General features: G+C 32.0%; 1 protein-coding gene across 1 annotated transcript; it reads right to left on the bottom strand.

The window, feature by feature from the left end:
• Window positions 1–1,516: 1,516 nt before the first annotated feature.
• LOC133192607 (uncharacterized) lies at window positions 1,517–4,754 on the bottom strand. The gene has a single exon (XM_061328602.1). It carries the CDS (start codon window positions 4,752–4,754, stop codon window positions 2,490–2,492), a length of 2,265 nt encoding a protein of 754 aa, XP_061184586.1. The 3' UTR covers window positions 1,517–2,489.
• Window positions 4,755–27,885: the final 23,131 nt, after the last annotated feature.

Here is a 27,885-nt window from a genome sequence, read left to right as displayed (position 1 = left end):
CCTTTCAAGAACAGCAAAGCCATGATTGGTCATATTTATATGGAAGCATCCTAAATTGGTTTAGATTCAGGTTTGTTCAAATCATGACCCCCTGGGGGTAAGTTGGGGCCATAATGGACAATCAAAGTTTTACATAGGTGTATATAGGAAAAAAATACTCTTCAGGGGGTACCCGTGTACGAAGTTTGATGTCTGTCGAGCAAAGAGTTCTTACGATATAGAGTGGTTTATACCTTCCTATGTCCAGTTTGACCTTTGACCTTGTGACCACAAAATGTACAGTGGTCATTATTGAACCCAGTGTACCAAGTTTGATGTCTGTAAATCAATGGTTCCCAAGATATTGAATGGACGATATCTTCCTATGTCTAATGTAGTTTAATACTTGACCTTTGACATTTTGACATCAAAATTAATAGGGGTCATCTACTCTTACGGGGTACCAGGGAAGTAAGTTTGATGTCTGTTCAAGCAAAGGGTTCTTAAGATATTGAGCGGACAAAACTACAGACATTCCGACCGACCGACATTCCAGCCTTACGAAGGTGAAAAGCAATACATGTATGCTCTCTTTTTCAAGGGGAGTATAATAACTGTGGATATATATAGTGGTACTATCAATTCATCATGAAGTGGTGTACTCATCTTTTGTGAATAGTATGCTGAAACGCCTACCTTGCAATGATGAAAAGGGTGAAGAGAACCGAACAGTGATCAGTGTCTTAAATCCTCTAAACAATACGAATTAAGAATAGGGCAAAATCAGCCCTAGAAACACCAGAGGTGTGATCAGGTGCCTAAAAGGAGTAATCATCTCCTGTTTATTGCTTGAAAGAAAATCATTATGGAAATAAATCATCCTCTGAGTCGAGAGTCACAAACAATTATGTACATTTAAGCATCAATACTTCAATGCACAACAAGGAAATTACAATAGAACAGTATATATGTATTACATGTATAAAAGAAAGAAAGTACCTTTGTATGCTATATGTAATTTCTGAAAAAAGAAACAACTCTCTCTCTCTCTGTAAACATTTCTGTACATAAAGAAATTTAAGTAAACTACAGATGTATATGTATAAAGAAAATATAAAGTACACACAAAATTTCTCTCTTCAAATTTACAGTGAACGTGGCAAAAACTATGCACGCTCACTTTCGATTCCCGCATACATTTTGCACCAATTTTATTTAATATAAATGGCAATTTGGCCATTAAAACTTGTTTGAATGCAAAGAAGAATTCATCTAAGAAATAAACAACGATTATTCAGAGAGCATGGCGTTATGAATAGCAATTGCTCTGCTGGCATATTCCATGATGCGCGGTAGCGCTTCATGGAAAATATGTCAGAAGAGCAATTGCTATTCATAACGCCATGCTCTCTGAATAATCGTTGTTTATTACTTATATTTGCATTCTGTGATGTTGTCAAAAATATCAGAGGAACTCCTAGCCTGCATGATGCCACGGATGCTTGTCGTCAGTGAAAAAAAACATAAATATAAAATCTTTAGACCTGATTAATCCACTTTATTTCAATAAATCACATACAATATATATTGTATTTGCTTCTTAACCACAGTTATCTGCATACAAACCGTGTCGTCTTTAGTTTCTCGTAAATTTTTGCTTTGATGCAGTTGTGACGTCATCGTTAAAATTTATTTAAACTCTCTGAGAAAAATTATTAATAACACAATTATGAAAAAAGAGTATGTTTTGGTATTGATTTAAACTTAAGATTTTTTTTCTTTTGTTTCTTAAGTTTTTAAAATTCATTTTAAGAGTTGATATCGTTCTTCAAATAGATACACTATTACAAAAAATTCCCTTTGTCTGAGCGTAAAACACCCTACCGTGAAGTGTTATCGTTCTTTGTAATTATGTGCGTAAAAATGAACAGATGAATTAAAGAGATAGAGCTCTGTTTAATTTATAAAGTTTCATTATACAATTAAATATATTGACCTAAATTAATAAAAAAAAATACACCTCAATCAGCAATTAAAATCATTTTAAAATGAGGATTTCATTAAAACCTAAGATTTATTCCTTTTGCATAAATTTCATATATATACCACTGAATGCTGAAAATATTTAGAGTAGCTTGTACTGTGCGAGTGTGAAAAACGAACTACACTCAAAGCAGAAGAAGTTGCGTTCAAAGTGCTATGAATGCAACTGGTAAGTACATTTTTATTTGTAATTTCAGTTGAAATTTGCTCTAAAATGGCCATTTTTACATTCATTTTTTTGTCTGTAAACATATTTTCTTCCATGAAACAAGATATGCTTTTGTATGAATTTGTGAAACAACATTTCATAATCCTGTAAAAAGGATTTTTTGTTTCACGGGGGTGGGGGTGGGGGTAAAAATATATTTCCGTTTTCCTTTGATTTCTTTTGTGAAAAACACAGGTTTTATCAAAATTTTACATTATCTCTCTTTGTTTTCCCAAATAATTTATTTTTTATGAAAATTTTATCCAACATGTGGGTGGCTGTGCTCTTGACTTAAGATGCCGGATCTTTTCATTCTTGTATTTTCTTCATCCTCCATAAATTTCAAAAACCTTTTTATTTCTTCAACTTCAGATATATGTTTGGCAAAACATCTTCTTTCTTTTTCATCGAGCCTTTCTTTCAATTTACGTTTAAGTCTTTTGCATCTGTTGGAAGGATCACTAAGATCGATTTTAAGAGGTTTAGCAATGTGTTCATTCTTTTTGTCAGTACTTAGTATTGACTCTTCAAGTGCACCGTACTTCCAAACGAAAATGTTCTTTTCTCTTAAATGGTCAGAAAGTTCCTGAAACCCCTCCTCAAGAAAATCCGATTCTTTTTTCCAGACATATTTTTTAGCTAACAATTCGATGACTTTCTCCTCCATTCCTAGGAAACATTCTACAACCCACTCCGAAAATATTTGATCTTCACTATCTAGAATAACTGGTAGATATTTAATTGAAACAAATTTATCACGATCCAGTAAACACGAGCAAGGGAGATTAATATACTTGCAAAATCTGAGGACGTCTTTGGCGTTTTGGCACCCACCAATTGGAATTATTTGATAAGTAGTTATATCTGATTTCTCCTTAATACCAATGTCTTTCTGTCGACTTTCACGCAGGTGTGTGAAGAGAGCTTGCACAACATCCCTATCAGTTGGACCTTCAACTAACAAAACTTTGGTTGCAAATAAAAGGGTTCGAAGAGTTTCAACATCGGATACTTTAGAAAGCTCTCTCTGAAGTCCTACATTTCTAATGTTACATTCGTAATTCGAGTCTTTAGATTCAGTTCGAAAGAAAACATGAGTGTTATTGATTGTACTAGTATCGATGAAATACGGACTATGTGTCGAAACGATGATAGTTTTCTCCAATCCCTCTTGATATAGGACTGTTCTTAATCGCTCAATCATCTGAGCGTGCATTCCTCTACACGGCTCCTCCAAAGTAAGTGTTTTAATGTTTTTGTGTGAGAGAAGCAGAGATACCTGTTTAGCTTCCAATATCCCCTCAGAAGTTTTTAACAACGGGAAGGGACGAAACCCACCATGTTGAACGCGAATTTTATCTTCTTCATTACTTAGTATAAAAGTGAATTTCTGAGGATAAGTTAAATAATCAAAGATATCGGTTTCTTTATCTGTATCAATTGATTCAGATGATAAAAGTTCGGAAATTATTTCTGCCTGTTCACAAGCCATCTTATAATTCCTAACCTTATCTCCAATTTTGTTACTTCTTGTCCACTGTACCATTCCAATTCCTCTAAGAGGCATTGTTGCCACGTATGCGTTTTCTAAATCCTTCCAATCTACTTCACCTTCCTTCTTTTCTATGATATTCTGTTTCGATTGTATTATTTTTAAAATATGCTTTACGTACGTGGATTCTTTTTTCTGCTTTTGAAAAAGATATTTCATTTCATCTTTATCTTCTGGTTCTACCAATATTCGAAAACTTTCATTTGGCGTTGAATCACTGGATTCAAAAGAATTACAACGAAGGATTTTTCCACGTTCGGAAGTGTAAATCAATATTTTGTGAAATTTGCATGGTACACATTCGTTTCCCTCCTTTATGACACCAGAAATGACCTCTTTAGAATGCAAGTCGAATTTGCAGAACACATATGCCACTTTATTTTCATTAAAGGATCTAGTTACGGTTACATTGATTTCGTTCGTCATGCATCGTCTAATCAATTCTAAAACTGTGCTTTTGCCGCAGAAATTTGCTCCAACAAAACAGGCAAGTTTACTCTTATTTTCTGTGCCATGAGGTTGTTCTTTTGCAGATTTCACTTCATCTTGAAATGTGCCTTTTATTTTTTTCTCCTGTATATCATGAGGTATTCCTTGTGCAGTTTCCTGTATATCATGGGATGTTTCAATTTCGGTTTTCTGTTTATCAATAGGTATTCCTTGTGCAGTTTCCTGTGTATCATGGAATGTATCAATTTCGGTTTCCTGTTTATCATGAGGCATTCCTTGTGCAATTTCTTGTGTGTCATAAGATTTTTCCTTGGCAGTTGTCTCCGTGTCATCAGATTTAACTTTTGATATTTCCTCTGTATCATCAGAAATTCCTTCTGCAGTTTTCTTTTTATCATCTGGTGTTTCTTTGGCAGATTTCTTTTTCTTTTTATCATCAGATTTTCTTGTTGCAGTTTCCAAATTTATCACTTGCTTCTCTTTGAAATGTACAAAATTTTCGAAAGCAATAACCTTTAGCATCTGAAAGATAAATTGTACATATCCTTGATTAAGGAGAAATGTCTAAATTTGGGATCGTTTAGCTCATTGATTGTTTTTTTATCTGATGTTTTGAATCATAAAAAATGTAATTATCTTTTAAATAACAATTACAGATGATATTTATCTTAGTACAGAGTTGTATATATATATAGGTATTGGTCTTTATGACCAAGCACAATATAACTACACTTTGTGAATCATTTGAAATGACAAATAAAAAAAGGAATCGAATAAAATTTTTAAAATTATCATTTTAGCGGCTTTTAATATTGAAGTATAGCAAGTTATAATCATTTTTACTCTCATTATTGTTTTTCCTGACTTGTGTATACATTTAGTTACAGATACAGATTATGAATATCAAAGTACTGAATCAAGCTTACATATTCATTTGATAGCATACAACATACATGTACGTCCACGATAGATGCATAGATTTACTTTCATAATGCATTTTTATGCGCCCATATTCTCCATTTTTCAATAACCAAAGCAATATTTGCAATAAGTGAAATTGATTCATTTTTCATATACAGGTATTTTTTATGTAGGGTGAATTCACCATGCATCGGACACCCTCGCACTTCAACAAGTTCTAGCGATATCGCTACCAACCGAATATTATCAAAATGGAACTTAACATGTAGTATGTGGTTAAAATATAAATTTTTTGACACAATCGTGTGCTATTTATAGAGAAAATATCATTAAAACCCGATTTTTTTTATTAAAAAATTAAACTTCTGACTGTTTCGATCCACAAATGTGAAGAGATTTTAGGTGCATCACAATTGCTTTACAATGCAAGTAATATGGCAACTCGCGCCTTTGTCTCGTGGGTTATCATCATCTAGTTTTAAGAAATAAATTGAGTCCACTTCTAGTCGTCATATATCGATATCTTGTATTTTCACTTAAAATTTAGAGTTTTTATTTTCTATTTCCGTAAAAAATAGCTGTCATTTGGGTTTTATATGAAAACGGAAGTGATCACCCATGCATCGGAAAGTGTCCGATGCATGGTTAATTTGTGTCCGATGTACGGTGAAATAAACATACTAGTTAAAAACAACTCTAAGAAATATTATACAAACATTGAAGTAAAATTTATGAAAATTTCTGAAAAATTATCAATTATTGATAAATTTTACCTAGGTCCGATCCGTTCCGTTGACGTCTATGTAAAAGAACGACAACTCTAAAAATTGCAAAATCGTAAATTTCTGGTTACTCCCCTTTAATGATGCAAAATATGACGTAATTTCAAGGCCATTCTTGTGGTATTTTTATCACAACATGAAAATAAAAATCGGCATCATTAAAAAGTTTAAATCTTCACCTTTAAGAAAGAAACAAGTAAAAACACGAGAAGACTCGGGTTCAATGAAAGTTTATTGCTTCAAGTTGTCTGAAGCAAGGTATGTGTCCGATGCATGGTTAACTCACCCTATATACATATGTTAGTCTTATGATAACGTCTTTGAATTTTGTCTTTAAAATTTAAGACATAATTTGTTTCTCTTCACCAGTTAATTGGAGCTTATTGGAACTGATTCTGATGAAATCTGAATTTTACTATGTTCAACGTCTGTGTCTTTTGTTCTTACAATAATGTTATGAGAATGACATTATTATATACTAGGGATGGCAATTTGTAACCGGTTAACCGATTAATCGGTCGCAACGATGGTAATCGGTTAGGAAATCTCTAATCGGTTAGTCGGAAAAAATGAAAATATGTGTAAATATCCTTAAAATTCAATTTGCAAATTAAAAAAAAAAATATGAATGTTGATAAGTTATAACGTTTTTTTTTTTGTACATGTATTTAGATATAATTTATTAGGACTCTTCGGACGGAGGTGTTCGGGTAATTGGTCAATTTGTGAAGTGCTAATTGCTGTTTAAACATCATGCCGTTAGATGTACCCAGCTTGTCCTCTGTTTCTTTAATGATAATAATTAAATCACCGTTGAGTATTGTGAATTGATTACTTTGTGTATCTTTAGCAGTTATATATTTTTATGCAAACATTGTAAATTAAGTAATAGTTTAAAAAGGTTTGTTCCTGAACTTTTGAGCAGATTTTTGTCTTGACCTCTATTTAAAAAAAAAATCTGCGTAATATGTTTTAGTTCATATAACAAATTTGGATTCTACAATGCAAAATAAACTATATTCATTTAAAACCCCATAATTTAATTGAGCTATGCGTGTAGATTCTAAAAATATGTTTGATAAAAAAAAAATTCCCAATACTTTTGAAAGCAGGATCCAACCTCCTTAAACTTTGTTTCTGTTTATGGTGACAATGCAGAATGACCGTATGTAATGTTTGGGGGTCGTCAGAAAGATATCTATGTCCTTGGTGCATGTATCTCATGTATGTTTTATGGTTTTCCTTTAGAAATTGAATCAAAATACGTAAAATAAACAGATCAAGCATAAACAGAATATTACTAATGCCGTTTTTCTTTTCCTTTTTTATTTATATATTAATTTATTGGGAGGGGATATGAATAGAATTATTTTTTTTAACAAAAATGTCCGGAAAAGAGCATTTTGTTACGATTAACCGGTTAATCGATCGGAACGTCTTACGGTTAACCGATTGGCAATTCTGTATTCGATTGCCATCCCTATTATATACTAAAACTCTCCCAAAATAATGATTATATTCCTTTCATGATCTATGAATCTCTTTTTTCTCCATAGTATAATTTATAAAGACTATTTCCCCCCCAAATTTTCTTAATTAAAAAAAAGAATAAAAAAATTTAGTTTAGCTGTAAAAAAAAAATAAGCAAGCAAATTATTAAGTGGTATAATTGCCGTCCTTGATTAAAACCGGGGATGGTAAGGGGAATAACTCTGTAAAGAAGCATATTTGGCATGTTTGGCGTATTGTGCTCACATAAACAAAATTACATCGAGTTTTGTATACTTTGAAAGCAAAGCTAAAAAAATAAACAGATTACAAAAAAAAAAAAAATTAATAAAAAGCGACCTTAGACTAAGATTTTTTGGGGGTCTGAGCTTTCAGTAATTCTGGATTTTATTTGCATTTCGTCTGCATTGAAATGGGGGAAGGGGGGATAACTGACAATGAAGTTGAACATGTCCAGAATATATCAATAAGTAAGTTTATTTCCAATATTTGATTTGAACCTAAAGTCATCCATTTCTAAATTTCCATGGCACTCCACTCGACGTGTGACTGTTGATTGATCAAAGCAAGTGTCTACCTGCGTTGTGTTGCTATCACTTTGAAAATAGCACATGCAGATTTTCATAACTTAGGCAAGTGATAAGCTTAATGAATAATTATTGGGACATTATTACGATGGTGACTTTTTTTATTTTTGTAACTTTTAAGAGAATAATATCCGCCGAATGTACTGCATCTAGGCCTAGCGTTCTGGATCCTGTACATTTCTAATCGATATATTTATACGCAGCTGTCGGCTTGTAAATTCCGTGCACAATTTCCCTACTTTGTTAGATAACGAGTTTGTACATGAAAAGGAGCATGTTTGTCACTAAAATTGAATTATAAGCATTGACTATATAGGTTATTTTGTTCATCGAGAAATGAATCATTCTCGATGAACAAAATAATCTATTTAGTCAATCCTATATTAATATTTCAGTAACAATAATAAATGTAGCACAGAAATTACCATTCTTTGAGCAGCACATATTCTTTGATAGAGGTCTTTTAAAGTTTACAAATGCAAAAATAATAATAATTAAGAAGAAAAAAAAATAAATAACTTGAGCAATTCCTACATAGTGATCATTGATATGAAGGATTTCAAGTAAATAAAAATACCTACTGTGCACAATCAAGACAGAATATTTCTCAAGATTTATCATACCCTCGTTATTTTTCTCTCTGTCCACCTCATCACTGAGAGATGACGTGGTAAGATGTAAAAGAATAATCAAAATGTTCAATATTCCACTAGGATACTGACTCATTAATATTTTCCTAAAAGGTTCCATATATAATCAGTCTGACAAGAATTCATAAGCATTACCAGAGTAAACAATTTAATTCTCGCACCTGTACTAGTAATTAAATTAGCTTACATACATGTAATATCTAAGATCAATGTTGACATTTTAAAATATTTTTGTAGTCAGCACTAAACAAGAAATGAGTTCATCTCTGTGATATACAATCCTGAGAGAACCTAAGAAGAAATTAAATGTGAAAGCAAGTTTGACTAGATATGTCAATAGAATACATTTATACAAAATAAGCAATTAAATGGAACAGCAATTAAAAAAAAGGGAGAAAATAAGATGGTCAGTTGACAAAATACGTGTTTATATATACACACACTGTGCGAGTATGTATTACCAGTTAAGATATCCATTCAGTGGATATCGGTATTTCCGATTACTTGTGATATCGGATAAACAATTTTATATATGTGCATTTGTAAACGTGAAATAATCCCAAATGATTTAATCAGTGTTTATTGAAACAATAATCTTTCTTTCGAAAAGCACTGTATATTTCTATGAAACCAGAAAAACCTAGGTTTTTTTTCTAATTTATCGTGAGAAATGGTTATATAAAGTGTAAAATAATCTTGAATAAAAATTGTAAACAATTGTAAAAAGAGGTACATGGTATACTATACTAAGATTATTACATGTATTAACCTTAAATTTCCTTGCCATGAATGACTTTGAATAAATAACTATTCTTCTATTACAGAAGGGGAGACTGGGTTTCAAAATGTATGGCACATATTTAATGAAAAATATGATATGTTGACAATATTAATGATGACGTAATATTCGCTGAAAATTCTTTGATAGGAAACATATAGCAAAATTAACGCCATTATAGAGTATTCTACTTTTGCAATACATTACACATAATTTACCTGACTTTGTATTTCGTAATAAAATAAATCTCGATCAGATGTCTCAATTAGACCAAAATTGTAAATATCTTTTGAAGGAGATGTAATTTAATATTTAAAAGCTGAATCTTATATTACGTATCAAAATTTGAAAGAATCAGATCAAGTGTTTGTAACCTGTACAAAAAGGAAACTTACATGTAACTGGTACAGTCTTTTTTCATCGCCGATATTTATGTTAATTTCTGAGTTCATGACAAGTTCATGCATTTAATGTGAAATAAAGGAAAACTTTAATAGATCAATAACCCTTAAGAAGCAGTGTTCTATTTTTTAGGTCACTCAGGTGACCTATTGCTATCTGTTTTCGTCCGTCGTCGTGTCGTGCTTCGTCCGTCGTTCATCTTGTGTTATCATTTGAACATTTTCAGCTTCTCTCTCAGAAACCTCTGAACCAATTTCAACTAATTTTGTCATATAGCATCTATAGGAAAAGGGGAACAAAAATTGTGAATTTCATGGTCCCTGCCCCCCCCCCCGGGGGGCTTGAGGCTGATGATAAAACCACCAAATTAATGCAATCGTTAAAAAATATTCTTCTTTACTCCTGGACATTAAGCAGTCAAAGTGTTGGCATGATTGTAATAAACATTGAGTCCTCTACCAAAATTGTGAAATTCGTGGCTCCAGGGTCAGGGTTTCTGGTGCTAGGGTTGGACTATATAGATTATATAGTGAAAGTGTATTAATTCCTTGAAAATCGTCTTCACTTCAGCGCCTATTTCTGGACTCTAAAGCATTAATAGGTTTAGAGAGATGAGCTCCAAATCCAAGAAACTGTTTCCGTTTTCTGTTCATTAAATATAAAAGCGTGTTGACGACTGACAAACGCATCAACATTTAGAAAAATCATCACTGTCGGGAACAGAACCATGACAACGAAATAAATTAATGCTTTAGAGTCGTTGAAGTGGATGGGGGGTATTTTTTCCAAAATGAGAGCTTTCGTCCCTTGTAGAGTATATAGGTGCGGTAAGTCTGTTTTAAACCTGTTTTTTCTTGACTGAAAGTGTCAGAATCTTTATTTTAACAACTTTTAAGTGTATTTAAAATAGATTCAAATTTTTTAACATTTATTTTACATTCAACAATCCGGAAGACAAGGCCCTATGCTAAAAACATCAGTGTGAAACAATGTCATAACAATTTAGTATGAAAAACGTCAGTCAACATATCATTTTCAAAGGTAGATATGGAAGGAAACAATTTTTATAGATATTAAGCTGAAAGCATTCTAGATTTATACCACTACATTTTACTCATTTTATAGAGCATGAAATATATAATTGTTTCGTCTAGACCCCTTTGATTAAAACATGACCTGAGAAGTTAGTTGATGTAATGCTGTTTTCTTAAGATTTCTTATCCAATTGCTAATTTATGGTATAACACCTTGGCTCCGATAGATATATTTACTCCTGAAATTGTATGTTCTAATTAAGATATAATAAGTAACTTCAAAGCCAGAGTAAACCCTCAAGGTAAAACGCAGATGCTGGACGAATTGATACAATTTATGTCGGGTAATCGATTTTTTCCCCAAGTCAGGATTTTTCAATCAATAATGGTTCTGGAATGCTGGATTCTGAATTTTTTCTTCGATGAGTCAAGAGCATTTACAAGATAGTTTCTTTTCTCAGAATTGTTCGATGACTGAAAATATAAAAAAAGAAAATTTAGAGAGCGCTTGGCCCCCACCGGAACTTTTTTCAGCTAAACCTTTTTTGTGACTCTCTTCCCCCTCCCACTTCAAAAAAGAAAAAAAGATTCTGTGTCCCTGATATTGTCATTGATAGGCATGAAAAAATTCGAATAAATACAAATAAACTTATTTAACCCACCGAAAAGAAAAAAACCCAGAATACATGTACATCTTAAAATGAAAAATTCAACAAACCGTGGGGTTATTCGTTCTTCATCCGCCTCGAATACGGAGAGATGACGTGTTAGGAAATGAAGTAATAATCGATATGCTTAAAACTGACTCATTAATACCGGTATTTTTTTTTTACAGGGTTCCATACATAATTAGTCTGAGAGGAATTCTACAACATTACCCGTGTAAACAGTATAATTCTTCAAGCAAAAAGCGAGAGTTAGATAAAGTATGAATCATAATAGCTTTGAAAAAATATTTAAAATCATTTAAAATCTATCTCAAGCACCTAAATCTAAAAGTATATGTAAAAAAGTCTCAGCATAGATAAAGGAAGATAAGTGGAATCTTGAGTAAAGAAAATTCTTGATAGATTTTTTCCATTTGCAAACAATCTTTGCATTTCTCGAATCTTCTTCCAAATAGTTATTTTCTTCCAGAGTTCTGCATGATGGAAATCCACTTAATTTGTTTTGCGTATACTCATTTTTGTGAGTTGACATTTTCGCCTTTCTTTTCAAAAACAACATATGGCACAGCACAGCATCTGCTTCACATAAATTTTTCGAGCAGAATAGTGCAGGTTATGATAGTGATCATGTACATTCAAAAGTTCCTATATGTCACAGATGTAAAAATTGATAATGATCAATAGCTGACAACATTGTTTCAACCATTTCTTCTTTCAATAAAACTTTTGTTTAGTTTAAAAACTCCTGGAAATATTCTGTTTTTCCTATTAATCCTAGTTATTAGCGTAATTGTAAAACAAATTTAATTGTAACACATACAATTATTTAATTAAAATAGAATTCTTATGAAATTCTTTCAAAATACAACTACTCCTACATTTTGAGTCCGTTTTCAATAAAACACAGCTACTACATTAGATTTCACATAAATACATTTGATTTCTTTGAAAGGTGTTGACATGGTTTTTAAGAATACAAATTTCTTCATTAAAGTTTTTTTCATAACGTCTTGAAGGAATTAAACTGAAATTTTATTTTTATTTCTATTTGGAACTAAACTCCCTCAAAACCATCTACTCGATTACCCGAGTCCAGAAAATATAGGACATATATAAAGGAATAGGCATTCCAAGGGTGTTATATACAATCAAATATTTGTCAAGGTAGGATTTACTGCCACTTGGGGGTGGGCCTTCTCCAAAGACATTTACTTGATCACTTCTAAAGGAAATTTGTGCCACATGCAGAATCCGAAGTATGAATATTGTATGAATTCTAATTAATTGTTCATCATAGGCCTGCTTCAAAACATCTTTCTGATCAATCGTTCAGAAAATAAAGATAACATGCAGTATCCCAACCACGCCTTAACGTACATGTATGCAATACAAAATGCAACGTGTATTAACGTGCTCAGAGGTGGACTTCTAGATACTTGGAAATAGACCAACCTCAAGAAAGAACATCATCCAAACACTAAATCATAACTAAAAGCTACATTAGAATCCATATCATAATTGACGGTATGCATATTTATTGTCACCATTTAAGTAAGTTTGAATAACAGAGTAATTATAACTACTTGGGAATAAACCTGCTAAAAGATTTTAACATGAAAACTCATCCTTAAAGTTTAGGCATTGTATCATTTATTCAAATTCAGGAGAATCCAGCACTTTTTCCGATTGACCAAGGGGGTGTTACATATATTATAATTTATTGCAAATGTTAAAATATTACTTCGGATATTGTAACGAATACACGTTACGTCTGGTAATCGATTTTTTGTACCGATTTAAGAATCCACAACCAATATGCTGGATTGTGAATTTATTATTCGAAGACCCGATCACATTTACTTTGAAGGATTAAGATTTTTTTCTCTCACAAAAATGACTACGCAAAACTTCACAAATGCAACTGAAAACACTGAAGTCGAAAGTATTATGATAAATAAATAAATGAATTATATATATATATATATATATATATATATATATATATATATATATATATATATATATATATATATATATATATATATATATATATAGTTAATAACTTGTACGGTTTTTATTTAACGGCATACATATTATGCAGAATTTGCTCTAAACTTATGATGTCATCTGAATGAATATTCCATTAACAATAATATCATTGAAAGTTCCATCCATTAAGCGACGTGTATTTATTTGTGACAGTTTTTTAATGAGTAAAGATGCAAAAGCATTTCCTAGAAAGGAAATCCATTGAAAGGCATCATCGAAAATGGAGATTTCAAGCAAGTTTGATATACCTAATTAAAAAAAATAAAGACAGAACATTCTTAAAATGAAAGATTCGTATACGTACCGTTTGATTACTCGTTCTTTTTCCACCTCAAAAATGTGAGATGACGTTTTAGGAATGAAATATGGAGATAACAAACAGTAATCAAGCTCAAAAGTCCATTCAAACAATACAAATTTGGAGCAGAGCAAACAAAAACCTCTAAAACATCATAGGAAGTGAAACAATAATCGATATGCTTTAAGCTACTGACTTAGTATTTTCCACAGGGCTCCAATTCTTCCATACATAATTAGTCTGACAAGAATTTAGAGACATTGCCTGGGCAAAACAATAAAAACTGTAATTCCTACATCAGTAATGAAAAAGGATAGTAAGTGTCGTACGTATGCACGTGGCACAAGTTTTATTTTCTTATAAGATTAGGATAAATTAGCTTACACAGTATTTTTATGCCCCCGTATCGAAGATTCGGGGGTATATAGTTTTTGCCCTGTTCGTCCATCTGTCTGTGTAGCTGTTTGTCTGTTTGTCCGCAAAAACTTTAATATGTCATTGCCCATAACTTTTGATTGGTTGGTCATATTTCACATGTGTATTCCTTGTGACAATACCTTTCTTTGGGTACCATCATATTTAACCTTTTGACTTTGACCATGGAGTTTGACCCAGTTTTACAAAATTTTACCCAACTTTAACCTTGGCCAAAACTTTTGAACAGTTGGTGCTAGGGCTTTCAAACTTCACATGTGTAATTCTTGTGACAAGACCTTCCTTTGAATACCAACAACTTTGACCCTTTGACCTTGATCTTGGAGTTTGACCTACTTTTGGAAAACTTTAACCTTGGCCATAACTTTTAAACGGTTGGTGCTACGGCTTTCATACTTCTTGTTTTTAAACTTTGATTGACTAAATAAATCTTGTGCTATACATGTATTAGCTAAAACTTTTGATTTATGTTCAAAATCGTGCTATTCATATTCCAAAACTTCTTTATAATTTAACTAATTTGTAAACTTGTGATTCATACCCTTAATCTAGTGTTTGTTGAAGCCCAGGCCGAACACAGTGAGAAAAGCAGGATCAAAATAAGAATAATCAGTTAATAAATGTCAGGCACGCAGTATCCGTATTAAAGTGTGTGTGTGTGGGGGGGGGGGGGGATTATCAACTCACCTTAAAAGATTTTGACAAGCAAAAATGAGGAGAATTCTCCAACATCCAAAACATTATTTCGAAGGAGAATTAGCCCCCCCCCCCGGGGGTACTACATGGATTAATGCTATACGCACTTCAGTGGAAGTCGAGTGGGGATGAAATAGCTTTTAACTAATTGCATCAGTTAAGAAATTCTCGATCTATTTTTAGTCCAATGTAGAAAAATTAAGTTCTTATCTTCACTTTGAAGGTCAGATACAGGTGTATATATTGTACGGTAGTATTTTCCACAATGTTGGGAATTATTCAATCATATAATAACTCATATAGTAAAACAAAAGATTTGTATATTATAGCTATCCAACGTTTGACGCGCCATAAAGCTGGGTGACATTCAGAGATTATATCTCCTCAGAATTCTGTGTATCTTCTGCCCTCGACAAGATCAATTGAGTAGTCTTAAGACAAACGCCATTCCTCTATTAGACGAAATTGAGGGGAGTAAAGTTCAATTGGTCAAGTCCACAGAAAAACACAAAGAGGAAGAGGGAAAACCCTCGAGACACCCGGGGTTGGTCTGTTGAAAATACATGTGAGAAATTGACTAAACATAGGGAAGAAAATCTCTGCTGACAGTTTAATGTGCAACCCAACACAAAGATGAATAATTCTGAACAGGTTTCAGATCTTCATTTTTGAAATTAATATTGTTCTGCAGAATAATTTTCAAAACTAAACTCAAGTAATTTTCGACCTCTCCAAGAGGTGGAAGGTCGTTTCATTTCATTTCAAGAAACTTGAAACATATTTCTGTTCTATGATTTGAGTAAGATGTGTATGAACAGGACTTGGCTCTTTTGAGAAAAGAATAAACAAATATTTTGCAAAAATAGACGGAACAACATGCAGTTATATGCAGATTCCAATAAATTAATATCCAACAAGTTACAAGTGAAACTAGTAAATTAAACCTTAAATTTGTAATTCGACAAAGCAGCATCAACAACAAAGTAAAAAGGTTTTTTTCTGTTTAAAAAAAATTATAATTCAACCTTGATTTCAAAATAATTTTGGTACAACTTCCGTAATTCAAAGAGCTCTGCCACTTCAACTTATCTATAATAACTAATACAAACGTATACGTCCAACCCTTATAGATTATCTGACATACATGAGATTTCAGAACCTCTACTTATAATGTTACTCAAGTTTAGTATAATGCTAATGAATTTTGATAGAAAATTAAGCTAACTTCAGTGCATCTTGTTTATTTTCGCTTAGTATGAACAACGTTCATCTATATATCACCGGAGAAAAAATCACAGTATGAGTCGTGCATGCAATTCAATCCTATCTTGTATCACTTAAAATGTTTATCCCATATGATACATCCTAGTACCTTAACTTGTTCAACAGTGTAATATGCGTTTTTTTCGAATATGTGAGCCATTTTGTTTTCGAATGAATTCAGGAGTGAAATATGCATTGAGATACATGTATGTATACGAGGGATGTCAAAATAAATAATAGATTCTGCTAAAAGCAGCAAGACTGCAAAATATTTTATGCAGATCTTCATGTTCAGTTATCTAAAATTATTATTACTGAGTATTATCTCACTAGATAAAGTTTAAACATAAGAACAGCATATACGTTCTGCAGCGCAATTTAATGTAATATTCTCAATTGTTAACGAATAATCCATTTTTCAGAAAATCGTGCCTGCTTATCAATGAGAATACAAAACTCCATCAGCATTTCCCGATAATCTTTTGGTAAGTTCACAGTGAACAGAAAGTAAATACCCTGCAAAATCAAACATTAAAAAAAATTGTGCGATAGTCGTCTAATTGACGATTTTTTTCCCAAATCTCGTGTTGTTATCAGGTATGTACTGAGGTACATGTACGAAATACTCTGGGATTTTCTAAACTTATGATTGGAAACCTCAACCAACGCATTTAAAGAGCAAACATGGATCCAAATGACTGTACTGATTAGTCTTAAATATAATTATATTAAGGAAAGTTAAAAAAAAATATCATTGAAAGTTGAAAAAAATTATCAATTGTCTGCTAGCTTTCTGTAGAGTTGGCTCCGAGCGTAAGATTTGGTTTTGAATCTCAATCGGATCTGACGTGAAATATTATAATAATAGTGTCTGCTCCATGCAAAAATTCGAAAATGTGATATTTTGAAAGCAATAGCTGTATATTGTAGATTCCTTATTTTATGCGAAAGGCATCATAGACGTCAAATCATAAGAAGATAAATGATTCTTGATCTTCAGCTTTAGCTAGTTATTTAATTTCGAAAGAAGTGCTTCTCGCAGTGAGAAATTCTTCTTTTATATTTAGGAATCTACAACAGTTTACTGGTTACTTTTTGTTTATGTTTCAGTTTGCTATATCCGTGTGAGCGGTTTAATGTCGAGCTTAACATTCACAAATAAATTGGCGAACCTTGCTCCACGTTTTTTAAAATACTATTTTCTTTGGAAGATACATTATTAAACAACAATACCAGGCGCGGATCCAGAAAATGAAGTTGGGGGGGAGCGCAATAAAGTAGGCAGGGGGTCTTGGGGCCACCTTGAAACCCCCGTTGGGTCCAAGGCGAAGCCCTGGTAGGGGCCCAGGGGGCGAAGACCCCGGAAGCTCCTGTATTCTAGAGATTTTGTAGGGTAAAAATGAGGTCTGCCGAGTACCGGTAGACTTTTTACATTTTCTCGACGAAACTATGATTTACGCTAACTTTCACAATTTTGGGGGGGTGGGGGGGGGTGCACGCGCCGGGTGCCCCCTTAAATCCGCCACTGATTACTGAATACTATCAACAATAGCCTTTCTTTGCTTAGTTAATCTTTTGAAACATTTCCTATTCCCTATTCAACAATCAGTCTTGGAGTAAAGACTCGTATCCAACTGGAAGTAAACAACTAACACAGATAAGTAAGAAGAAACTTTTGTATAACGACAGGATAAAGATTATAACAGAACAGTATGATATTTCTAGCATTATAACTTGTTTCCTAAATAATGTTAAACTGATTATTTAGTTGCCCATGATGTGCTCTCTCTTACGTAAGTAAATTTTTTTCTGAGTTTGTAAACATATACATTAAAAAAATTAATCACTTTCAATTAAATCTTTTTAAATACTATACTCACCTTTGCGTTGGTAATGCGTCAAGATATTCTTGATGATGTTATGTGTTACATTGTTTGGAAAAAAAATCCTAGAATACGAAAATCATAAATGCCAAGGTTCGATTTATTTTTTCAGCCGATTCTATGAGGAGCTGAAGGCAGATAGCAACTGTCAGTAAAGTATTTACGTTGGGTGCGTGCCAGAAAATACCTATTGAATAAATACCGGCAGTAGGTAGATCTTAAAATTCGCTTTGATATTTTTATGAGAGTTTATTGTCAAGGAATTCTCCACGCAAGCAGAATTTGGTGCAGTAAAAACACTCAATAACATCTGGATATTGCTTTTATTGATGGATATTGATAATGCGCAATTTAATTTTACAAAAAATAATTATTGTGTATTGGTTTAAATATGTACACAATTTTTTATAAAATCTAAATTGTTTTAATTGATTTTCAAATAAACTTTATTAATTTTAAATCTAAGCTCTTTTATTTGAAGAAATGCACCAAGATATGAACTATATTTGCAAAATATCTCCGTTTAAAATGCAACTTAAATATAGGAAACTTACAAATTAACATAACACTGCATTGTACACCATTGAATTGTCATCATTTAATCTAGACAACAATAAGTTGTGAGATAGCGGTAAGGAAAAATATTTTTCCAGACAGAAGCCTTTCTTTAAGAAATTCATATTACATTAAAATGAAACGGACTGATCTTTCAAAATGTGTGTAGATATTTTAAAGTTTTCAGAAGAGGCTTCCACAAAGTTTGCAAGTCAGGACATTGCAAACACGCATAGTCTCTTATTTATAAATGAATGACAACTGAAAGAATTTGAAATACATATAACGTAAGAAAATAATCTAAAAAGTTTTAGGAAATGCAATACGAAGACCTGACTTTGATTTAGAGAAATGACCTAACAACTGGAGTGAAACGTGTCGGTCAAAATTTGACATTAATGATACATTATACACATGTTCGCAAACAAGGCCAGTACAATGAGATTAACGAACTTATTATTTTGTGAAATGCTGACTCAAAAGGAGACCGCTTTTGAAAGTTCTGTTGCATCAACATTTTTTTTTTAAGTAACCTGCTTCTATTTAGAAATTGCACGCAATCAGAACTGTCGCGTATCAAATTAGCTGAGACTTATACATGTACACCAGATGCAGGTGATAATTGGATACTAGTATTCCAATTTAAATATAAGATGTTGAAAGAAAAGCTGGTCATCCCGTTTTTCAAACAGTTTAATTGTTAGTTCACTATTAACTTCTGTATTCAGTCCATACCCAAATATAAAACAGATGTGTCAACTGTGTGGTGTCTTATTTCGGGTTCACCAGGATAGATAGAGCAATCATATTACATATTGTACGAAGCAAGTTTCAGCTTGTGAAAGAATGTTCTGTTTCACTTACGTTTTTACATTCTGTCTCATTCATCCCTGTAATATCCTTTATGACAGATATTTTAATTATTATTACAAATTCCTTGCAGTCAAATAAAGTCTCACACAAGGACAATTAATTTTAATTGCAAAATTTCCAAAACTTTTTAGAGTTATGAAAATCACGAAGAGGCTTAGGAATATTTGAAAAATTATCTTAGCAAAGGTTTTCTGTGTAAATATCGAGTTATATATCCCTTTGAATCTCTTTTAGACCTACTCTCGTTTAAAGCCAAAAAAAATTGCATTACTTCATAATCAGCAGCACCTTCGGCTAACGAAATTTTAGTTCCAAATAAGGTGTCCCGTGAATTCTTTATTATATAGATCTTGTCAAAGCTCAATCATTTGTATTTCTATATTCAGCTACACTGAAGTTTTGATTTTTCTGTGTGGAAGAAGTAGGGTTCTCCCCTCGGTTTTCTATGTCCTCAAAAGCGAAAAATGGAGGAGAATAACATTGTCAATTGATGATCTCTTTCCTGATTTTTTTTTCAAAATACAACTTGAAGACTTGTTGAATAACTGATTTTTTTTCATCTCTATCATTTTCAATTATTCGTTTGACAAAAGTGTATGAATTATTTTTTGTGTGATTATGTTGTTTTTTTTCCTCCGATGATTGTGCTTTTTGTTCTTTGTACCGTGCTAATTATAATACATCCTTGAGGCATTGTGGCAACATACGGATCTTGATCCTGTTCCTATCTGAGTTTACCTTGCCTCATTTCTATTGCAGGGGGGGGGGGGGTCGATGTCATTGGATTTATAGCATGATTTGCATCTTTTACATATTTTATTGTACATCATCTTTTTCTTAAAAAAAATTGAATGCTGTTATTATTCTGTTCCAGATGTCACGTGTATTGTCTATCAAGGTACCTGTGCTGTGCTGTAGCTGAGAATTGTACAAGTAAACACGGATCTCTGTGTAAATTTATGTTGCTGGAAACCATGTCGATTAGATGGATGCCCCTCTTTCATTACACCAGAAAACACAGATCTCGTATAATCCAGTATACAACTGATATTGACTGATTCCTTTAATATAAATTGTTAGGCCATTATTTCTACGAATAATTCCGTTTATTCAATCATGACAAGAGGTATACATGTACAGCGGATGTAATCGGTCAACAGGGGATGCTCACTTCTCCACCTGGCACCTGATCCCACTTCTGTTTTCAGAGGTCCGTGTTTGCTTTGCAAAAGCTCTACAACAAGATTGCAAGAGACGTTTATGTTACCTTAACTTGGCAATTACCCAATTTTTTTAACAAAAATTGGTACGGATGACTATTGTCAGGGTTCCTTTTATGGTTTAAAATTTTTAAATTGATATTTTGCGTTAGGCCAAATAAAAAATATGTGTGGTTCCGGTTACCCGACCGTCCCTATTTTATACCCCCGACCCTAAACTTTTTTTCGGCAATTTTCATATTTTTTCAAGAATTTTCCCCGATTTCCATCATGGGCTTCAGTATTAGTTTTAGTTTCAGCAATTGTGGCCTCCTTGCAAAACATCATTTCAACAAACAAGTTTTTAATAGTGTTAAATCCAAAGCAATCTAGCTTGAAGGTGTCCCCTACTAATGTTGACTAGTATATTATCACGCCACATCTAAATGCCACTTGCAAAGCAGTGATAGGTATTATTTAGAAAAATTAAGAAAATCATTTTGTAAAAAAAAAAAAAAAAATCCCTACCTACCTACCCTAATTTTTTTTGGAGATGTAACCGGAACCACACATATTTTTTTGTTTGGCCTTATCTTCATATTTCATTAAGTTATTTGTTTGTGTTTAATGAATTAACTCGATTAATTACTAGCTTTGATCTTTATGGTCGCTGAATGGCTCTGAATGCAATACAACTTCTATTTTACTTGTAAGATTAACTCTTTTTAAATACATTTATATGTGTATTGTTTGAAATAAATTAGGGAATAATAAATCGATTAAGGAAAAAAAAAAATAAATACATTTCTTTTTTTACTGCCGACATGCAATGACAAATTTGACTTCGCGTGTCGCTAAGATCCATTCAAGGCAATTTTTTTTATTTTTTTTTTTTTATTCACATCTCTTTTACATTATTGTACATTGAAGTTAATACAACATGATGTGTTTTTTATAGAATAAATAGAGAGATAAAGGAGAGAGAGAAAAGAGAGAGAGAGAGAGAGTTAAGAAAAAAGCTGCTTCCATCTGTTCCACTGGGCATCAAACTTTTCCTTTCCACCATTTTTATACGAAATAAACTTGTGTGTTTCATAATAAAGATTCATTTGTGATATTGCAGCACATAAATTCAAAGGTTTCTCAGTACATCTTGCTGTATAAATATAATACTTAAGCCAAAGGATAATAGTATTTTGAATATCAGCATAATTCTCTATATAACCTAAAATAAAGGATTTTTTCATAATATTTATCACTACACCAGTCTTACCTTCAAGAAACATTACAAATTCTTCTAGAAATAATTGTATGTAATCACATTCCCATAAAAGGTGTTCTATTGTTTCTTCTTCTGAGTGACAAAAATTGCAGTATTTAGAGTCATTTCTTTTAATTTTAAACAAAAATGAATTTGTTGCTAAAATTCTGTTTGTAATTCTATACTGAAACCATTGGAGTTTGCAGTCTTTTGTCACTTTGAAGGGTATTTTGTGAAATTTTTTCCATTCTTTATCATCAACCTGTAAAATCTCACTCCACTTTGTTTTACCTGTTGACACAGAAGAGTTTTGATTAAGAATTTCATAAAAACATTTGGATTTTCGACATTTCATCACCTTGTAAATATTTGACATAACTAATGGATTTTCTAGCTTTTTGATAGGTTTGTCAAGACCAGAATTTTTTATCCAAAATCTAGTAACATGAATAATACTACTATATTCTAAAAAATTAATCTTTATTTTTGGATAAGTATTACAAAAAGATTCAAAACTTAAGAGTGAGCCATCTTCATTAATAATATCATTAATCCGTCTAATGTTGCTGTCAAACAGTTCTTTATTATAAAAAGGCTTTCTCCCAATATGAATCATTGGATTATAAAATAAAGGCGAGTCACCAGTAACCTCAGACGTTTTCTCATGATTTTGTAATATTAACCAGGATTTGAAAACGTCTATCCAAAATTTATTTTTCAAAGTTTTCAGAAAAGTTGTGACATAATCAGTCCCACAGTTTATAAATTTCTCTAAGTTAAAATTTGGGATGAGGTGTTCCATGCCCCTATTTGTAAAAATGAGATGTCTTATCCAAAATAATTTCAAAGAAGATATAAAAGACTTAAGGTTTATCATTTTCAATCCCCCATCTTCATAGTTTTTAACAATAACTTCTTTTTTAACCCTGTGGATTGAATTATTCCATAAAAATGAGAAGAATGTTTTTTTCTAATTCTTTACAGTATGATTCAGAGGGGTTTGGGATTGACATTAAAATGTGATTTAGTATAGGTAAAACTAATGTCTTAATAACTGTAATTTTCCCTATTGGAGTTAGATACCTTTTCCCCCATTGTTTAAGTACTGATTTAATCTGTACTAGCTTAGGATCATAATTTAGTTGTTGTAACTTATCCAGTTCCATATCAAAATGTATTCCTAGAAGAGTAAATCTAGTAGTTCCCCAGTTAAGATTGTAATTTGGCAGTAAAATTTCATTGCTAAACTTTTTGGAACCTATCCACACTATATGAGTTTTGGCATAATTAATGTGTAATCCAGATATTTCTGAAAAACTCTTTAGTGTTTCCAATGTTTCTGTAAGGGATTCTTTACTGCCATCAAGAATAAGAGAAGTGTCATCAGCTAATTGAGAAATCTTTTTTTCAACATTGTTCACAGTTATACCTTTAATATTTTTGTTTAATCTAATTTGGATTGCTAATATTTCTGCACATATAATGAATATATAGGGAGACAATGGGTCTCCCTGTCTGCAACCCCGCTGGATGTTAATTCTATCAGAGAGATTACCACCTTGATTTATTGCAGATGTAATGTCTGTATTAAAAAGCGATATCCAATTCCTAATTGAGGGGCCAAAGTCAAAAAATTTTAGTGCTCCTTGAATAAAATTCCATGACAAAGTATCAAAGGCTTTTTCAAAATCAATAAGTAATAACAACCCAGGTATATTTTCTTCTTCCGTATAATGCATTATATCATATATTAACCTTGTATTTTCACCTATATATCTATTAGAGATAAAACCTGTTTGATCTTGGTTGATAATTTTGTCAAGGTATCTTTTTAGTCTATTTGCAATAGTGCCAGATGCTATTTTGTAGATGGTATTTAACAAAGTGATTGGTCTCCAATTCTTTAAGTATTGTCTTGGCTTATCGCCTTTTGGTAAAAGTGTAATAATACCATGTCTTTGTGTAATAGAGAGACTCCCACTCTTATAACTGTAATTAATAGATCTAACTACAAAAGAACCAATATATCTCCAAAACATCTTAAAAAATTCAGCAGAAAAACCATCAGACCCTGGGGATTTATTAGATTTCATTCTGTAAAGTGTATCTGAGGCTTCTTCCATAGTAATTTCACCTTCTATAGATTCTGCTTCTTTACTTGAAAGCTTTGGTATTTTTTCATTATTTAATTCATTAAATAAATCAGTATTTGGGTTGACTGCACTCTTTTTATATAGTTTTTCATAAAATAATTTTGCTTCCTTTAAGATTTCTGATTGGTCATAAATAACATTACCATAATTATCCTCCAATCTAGGTATAATCTTACAAGTAAAATTTCTAGATTCTAATGTGCAAAAATAGTGTGATGGTTTTTCACCTTCCTCAACCCATTTTGCTCTACTTCTGATATAAGTACCTTGCAATTTATGTTTTCTAATGTTCTCTAATTCTTGTTTTTTACTATAGAATTCATCAATATTATTTTCACAAACATTTTCTTCCAATAATTTAATATTTTCTATTAAATCTCTCTCCTTGTTTTCTCTTTTCTTTTTGATATATGATGCATATGAAATAGTCTTACCTCTTATTTCTAAAAGCAGAGTTTCTAAAAATAGCTGATCATTAACAGTGAAAGAAATATTTGTGTCTGGAATATTATCTATGTTGTCAAAGTTATACACTGGGATTGCGTATTGTTTCTTAACCTCTAAAATAACATTTTTAATACAATCTAGATAATTTTCGTCATGAAGTAAGGAGTTATTAGACTTCCATAACCCCCTACCTTTCTTAAAGTCATTAAAAGCTATAGATAAGGATATTATGGAGTGGTCTGATCTATAACTAGCATCTATAGTGCACTTTTCTAATCCTGACAAGAGGGTTTCAGATATTAAAAAGAAATCTAAACGGCTTTGCTTCAATGGAGTTTTCCTTCTCCATGAATATCTACGCTCATTTTCATGCAGCTGTCTGAAAGGGTCAACATAACCATTATTTTCTATTATTTCCAAAACTTTATCTCTTGCCTTTGGATTATTTATAGATTTGTAATTGTAATAGTCCAAGTTAGGATTTAAAACTAGGTTGAAATCGCCACATAAAATAATATTACTACACTGCATATCATCAATATATTTTTGTAAGTTTTCAAAGAAAAGTGGTGTGTCATTATTTGGACCATAAATATTACATATCAATACTTCATGGCCCTCTATATATGCTTTAAGTAAAATATAATTCCCATCAACATCACCCTTTTCTGAAAGAGGTTTAAAATCAAAGTTACTGTTAACTAAAATTGCCACTCCCCTAGAGTTTGTAGAGTATGAGCTGAAAAAACACTGGTATCCCCACAAATTTCTTACTTCGTTTTCAACATCACATGAAAAGTGTGTATCTTGTAAACAATAAATATTATATTTTAAGGCTCTTAAATAATTAAAAACATCCTTGCGCTTTGCAATATCACCTAAACCTTGGCAGTTCACTGAAATAATTTTAACCATTTAGAATAGTTACAAGACGTTTACGAATTGATACCCATGGAAACAAACAATCGGAGCTCATTTTGAAACTTAAAAGAGAGAAAGAAAGAAGAGAGTAAGAGTACAAATATAACAATATAGATGAATTGAATTATTTCAGTAAAAAAAATCAACTGAAAGTCAAGCTGACTACCGTCATGGAGTTGTGAGTCACAGTTTGGAAGATTTAATGCAAGTTATGACCGGAAAAGCGTTTTGGTAACTATTGTCGAAGGAGGTATGGTCAGAATTTTTAATCCCGGATTTTTTTAACTTTAAAATCAATATCGTCAAGGATATCAAATTTCACGCGTTTCCCTTTCACATTCCCATACACCGATCCATTAAAGTACCAAGCTGATGATACACTTTCGTTATCTAACAGCCGTGCGATTAATTCACTGTTTTCCTTAGTAACATCGTCACCCAGTCGAACATTTCCAGGTGCTTCCTTGACCGCTGATCGATGCCGCATGATGTGTGCCTTTCTGTCGTTGTTCTTTAGTTTAATCAGAATTGGCTTTGGGGCGTTTGATTTGGATCCTGGGATCCGGTGAACCGCCACTATATCTTGTTCATCAAGTTCCACACCCCCCTTCTCTTTCAATGTAGATTTGACAACCTCAATGATGTTCTCATTTTTTGTTTCTTTTACACCGTATATTTTGATATTATTCTTTCGACTGTACTGTTCGTTATAATTGGCCTTTACTGTGGCAAATGTCGCTAAATCTCGCACCTCACTCATTTCTCTTTCTAATTCTCTTGTGTTTTTATTTGCTTCACCATTCAAGGCAATTGATGAGTGATAATCCTCACAAACTGGATCTGTATTTTTCTTTATATTGTGTATCTATACATGTATCGAAAAGTAATAATAAATTTACTTAATACTAAATTTACTTAAATCGATACAAATCAATGCTCAAAAGAAGTAAAAGTACAAAACCCAAAGGTACAGTAAATTATATATATACACTTCTAATAGTGATGATGGATTATTTTCGACAAAAAATCCTAAATGTTCAATTCTTTAGTATATATCAGCTACACAAACCTACCTTTAAGTGCAAAAGAGCTGTTTCGTTTCCAAGATTGTCATATGGTTTAAATAAAATCAGAGAAAGGAGTGGAATTCGAGTCCGGTATCATATTGAAAATTCATAATTAACACAAAAATTACTTATGATTTGAGAGTGACCTCAAACCAAGGTCATTTGAACAGTGTAAATGTCACTTGGAAAAGAATGACTTTGTCTTATCTGAAAGTGTAAAGTCCTAAAAGTACTTTATACAGATGACAGCAGTTGGAACACCATGATCTACTTTCCTGTATGTCTATATATAAAAATAGGGATATGAACATAAGTATCAAACTAATATATATATATATATATATATATAAATATATATATATATATATATATATATATATATATATATATATATATATATATATATATATATATATATATATATATATATATCCTACTACGGTTATCGCAGAAATCAGAGATGCCGCGGACATTATTCTCCAATAAATCACAAACGTCATCTATAAATTATCAACAAATTTAAATTGGTTTTACTCAAATTTTGACTGTGTTCATTGGGAAAGGGATAGAGGTATCTTTTGATCGTGACGCAAATTATTGGAAAAAAAGGATGGTTCCCTGGTTCATCCTCGCAAAGGTAAGTGCCGCGGAGTGTACAAGAACTATAACAGGAACAGGGAACCAGACTGGGAAAAAATTACTTTGGGTTCGGATTACATCGGGCTTTTTCAAATGCATGAAATACAAATGAACGAGGTTTTTATTTGCCAAAAAATTTTGAAAAAATGAAGGGTATATTCTACAATAATTTCCCTAACGCGAGAATTATTTCTTAAACATCGTTAAGTAATAAACTTAAGTTTTCTTTCATGTAAAATTTACGCATAGTATATTGTATGCGAAGTATCGTATATCCGGGGGTTTTTTTTCGCGTGTTGCAAATTTTGCGAAAAAAGGGTAGATCTGTACAGTTTTTATTTTGCGTAAGATTTTTTTTTTTGCGATTAAAAAAAAATTAAAAAAGGTGACTTTTTATGGCACACAATAACCGATATAATTTCTGCGTGTTTTATTTTTTGCGAATTAAAAATGATCGCAAAAAATGCGAAAATTAGATCATCGCGAAAAAACCCCGGATATACGGTATCTAATGTTTTTATGTCCCCATACTTTGGAAAAATCAACATATAAACTCTTTTCCTGATTTATTTAATATAAAATG

The sequence above is a fragment of the Saccostrea echinata genome, unplaced genomic scaffold (assembly GCF_033153115.1).
Source record: "Saccostrea echinata isolate AGI-Se365-2 ecotype Australia unplaced genomic scaffold, CSIRO_AGI_Sech_v1 ptg000025l, whole genome shotgun sequence".
Lineage (NCBI taxonomy): Eukaryota > Metazoa > Mollusca > Bivalvia > Ostreida > Ostreidae > Saccostrea > Saccostrea echinata.
This window is presented reverse-complemented; position numbering and strand designations above follow the sequence as displayed.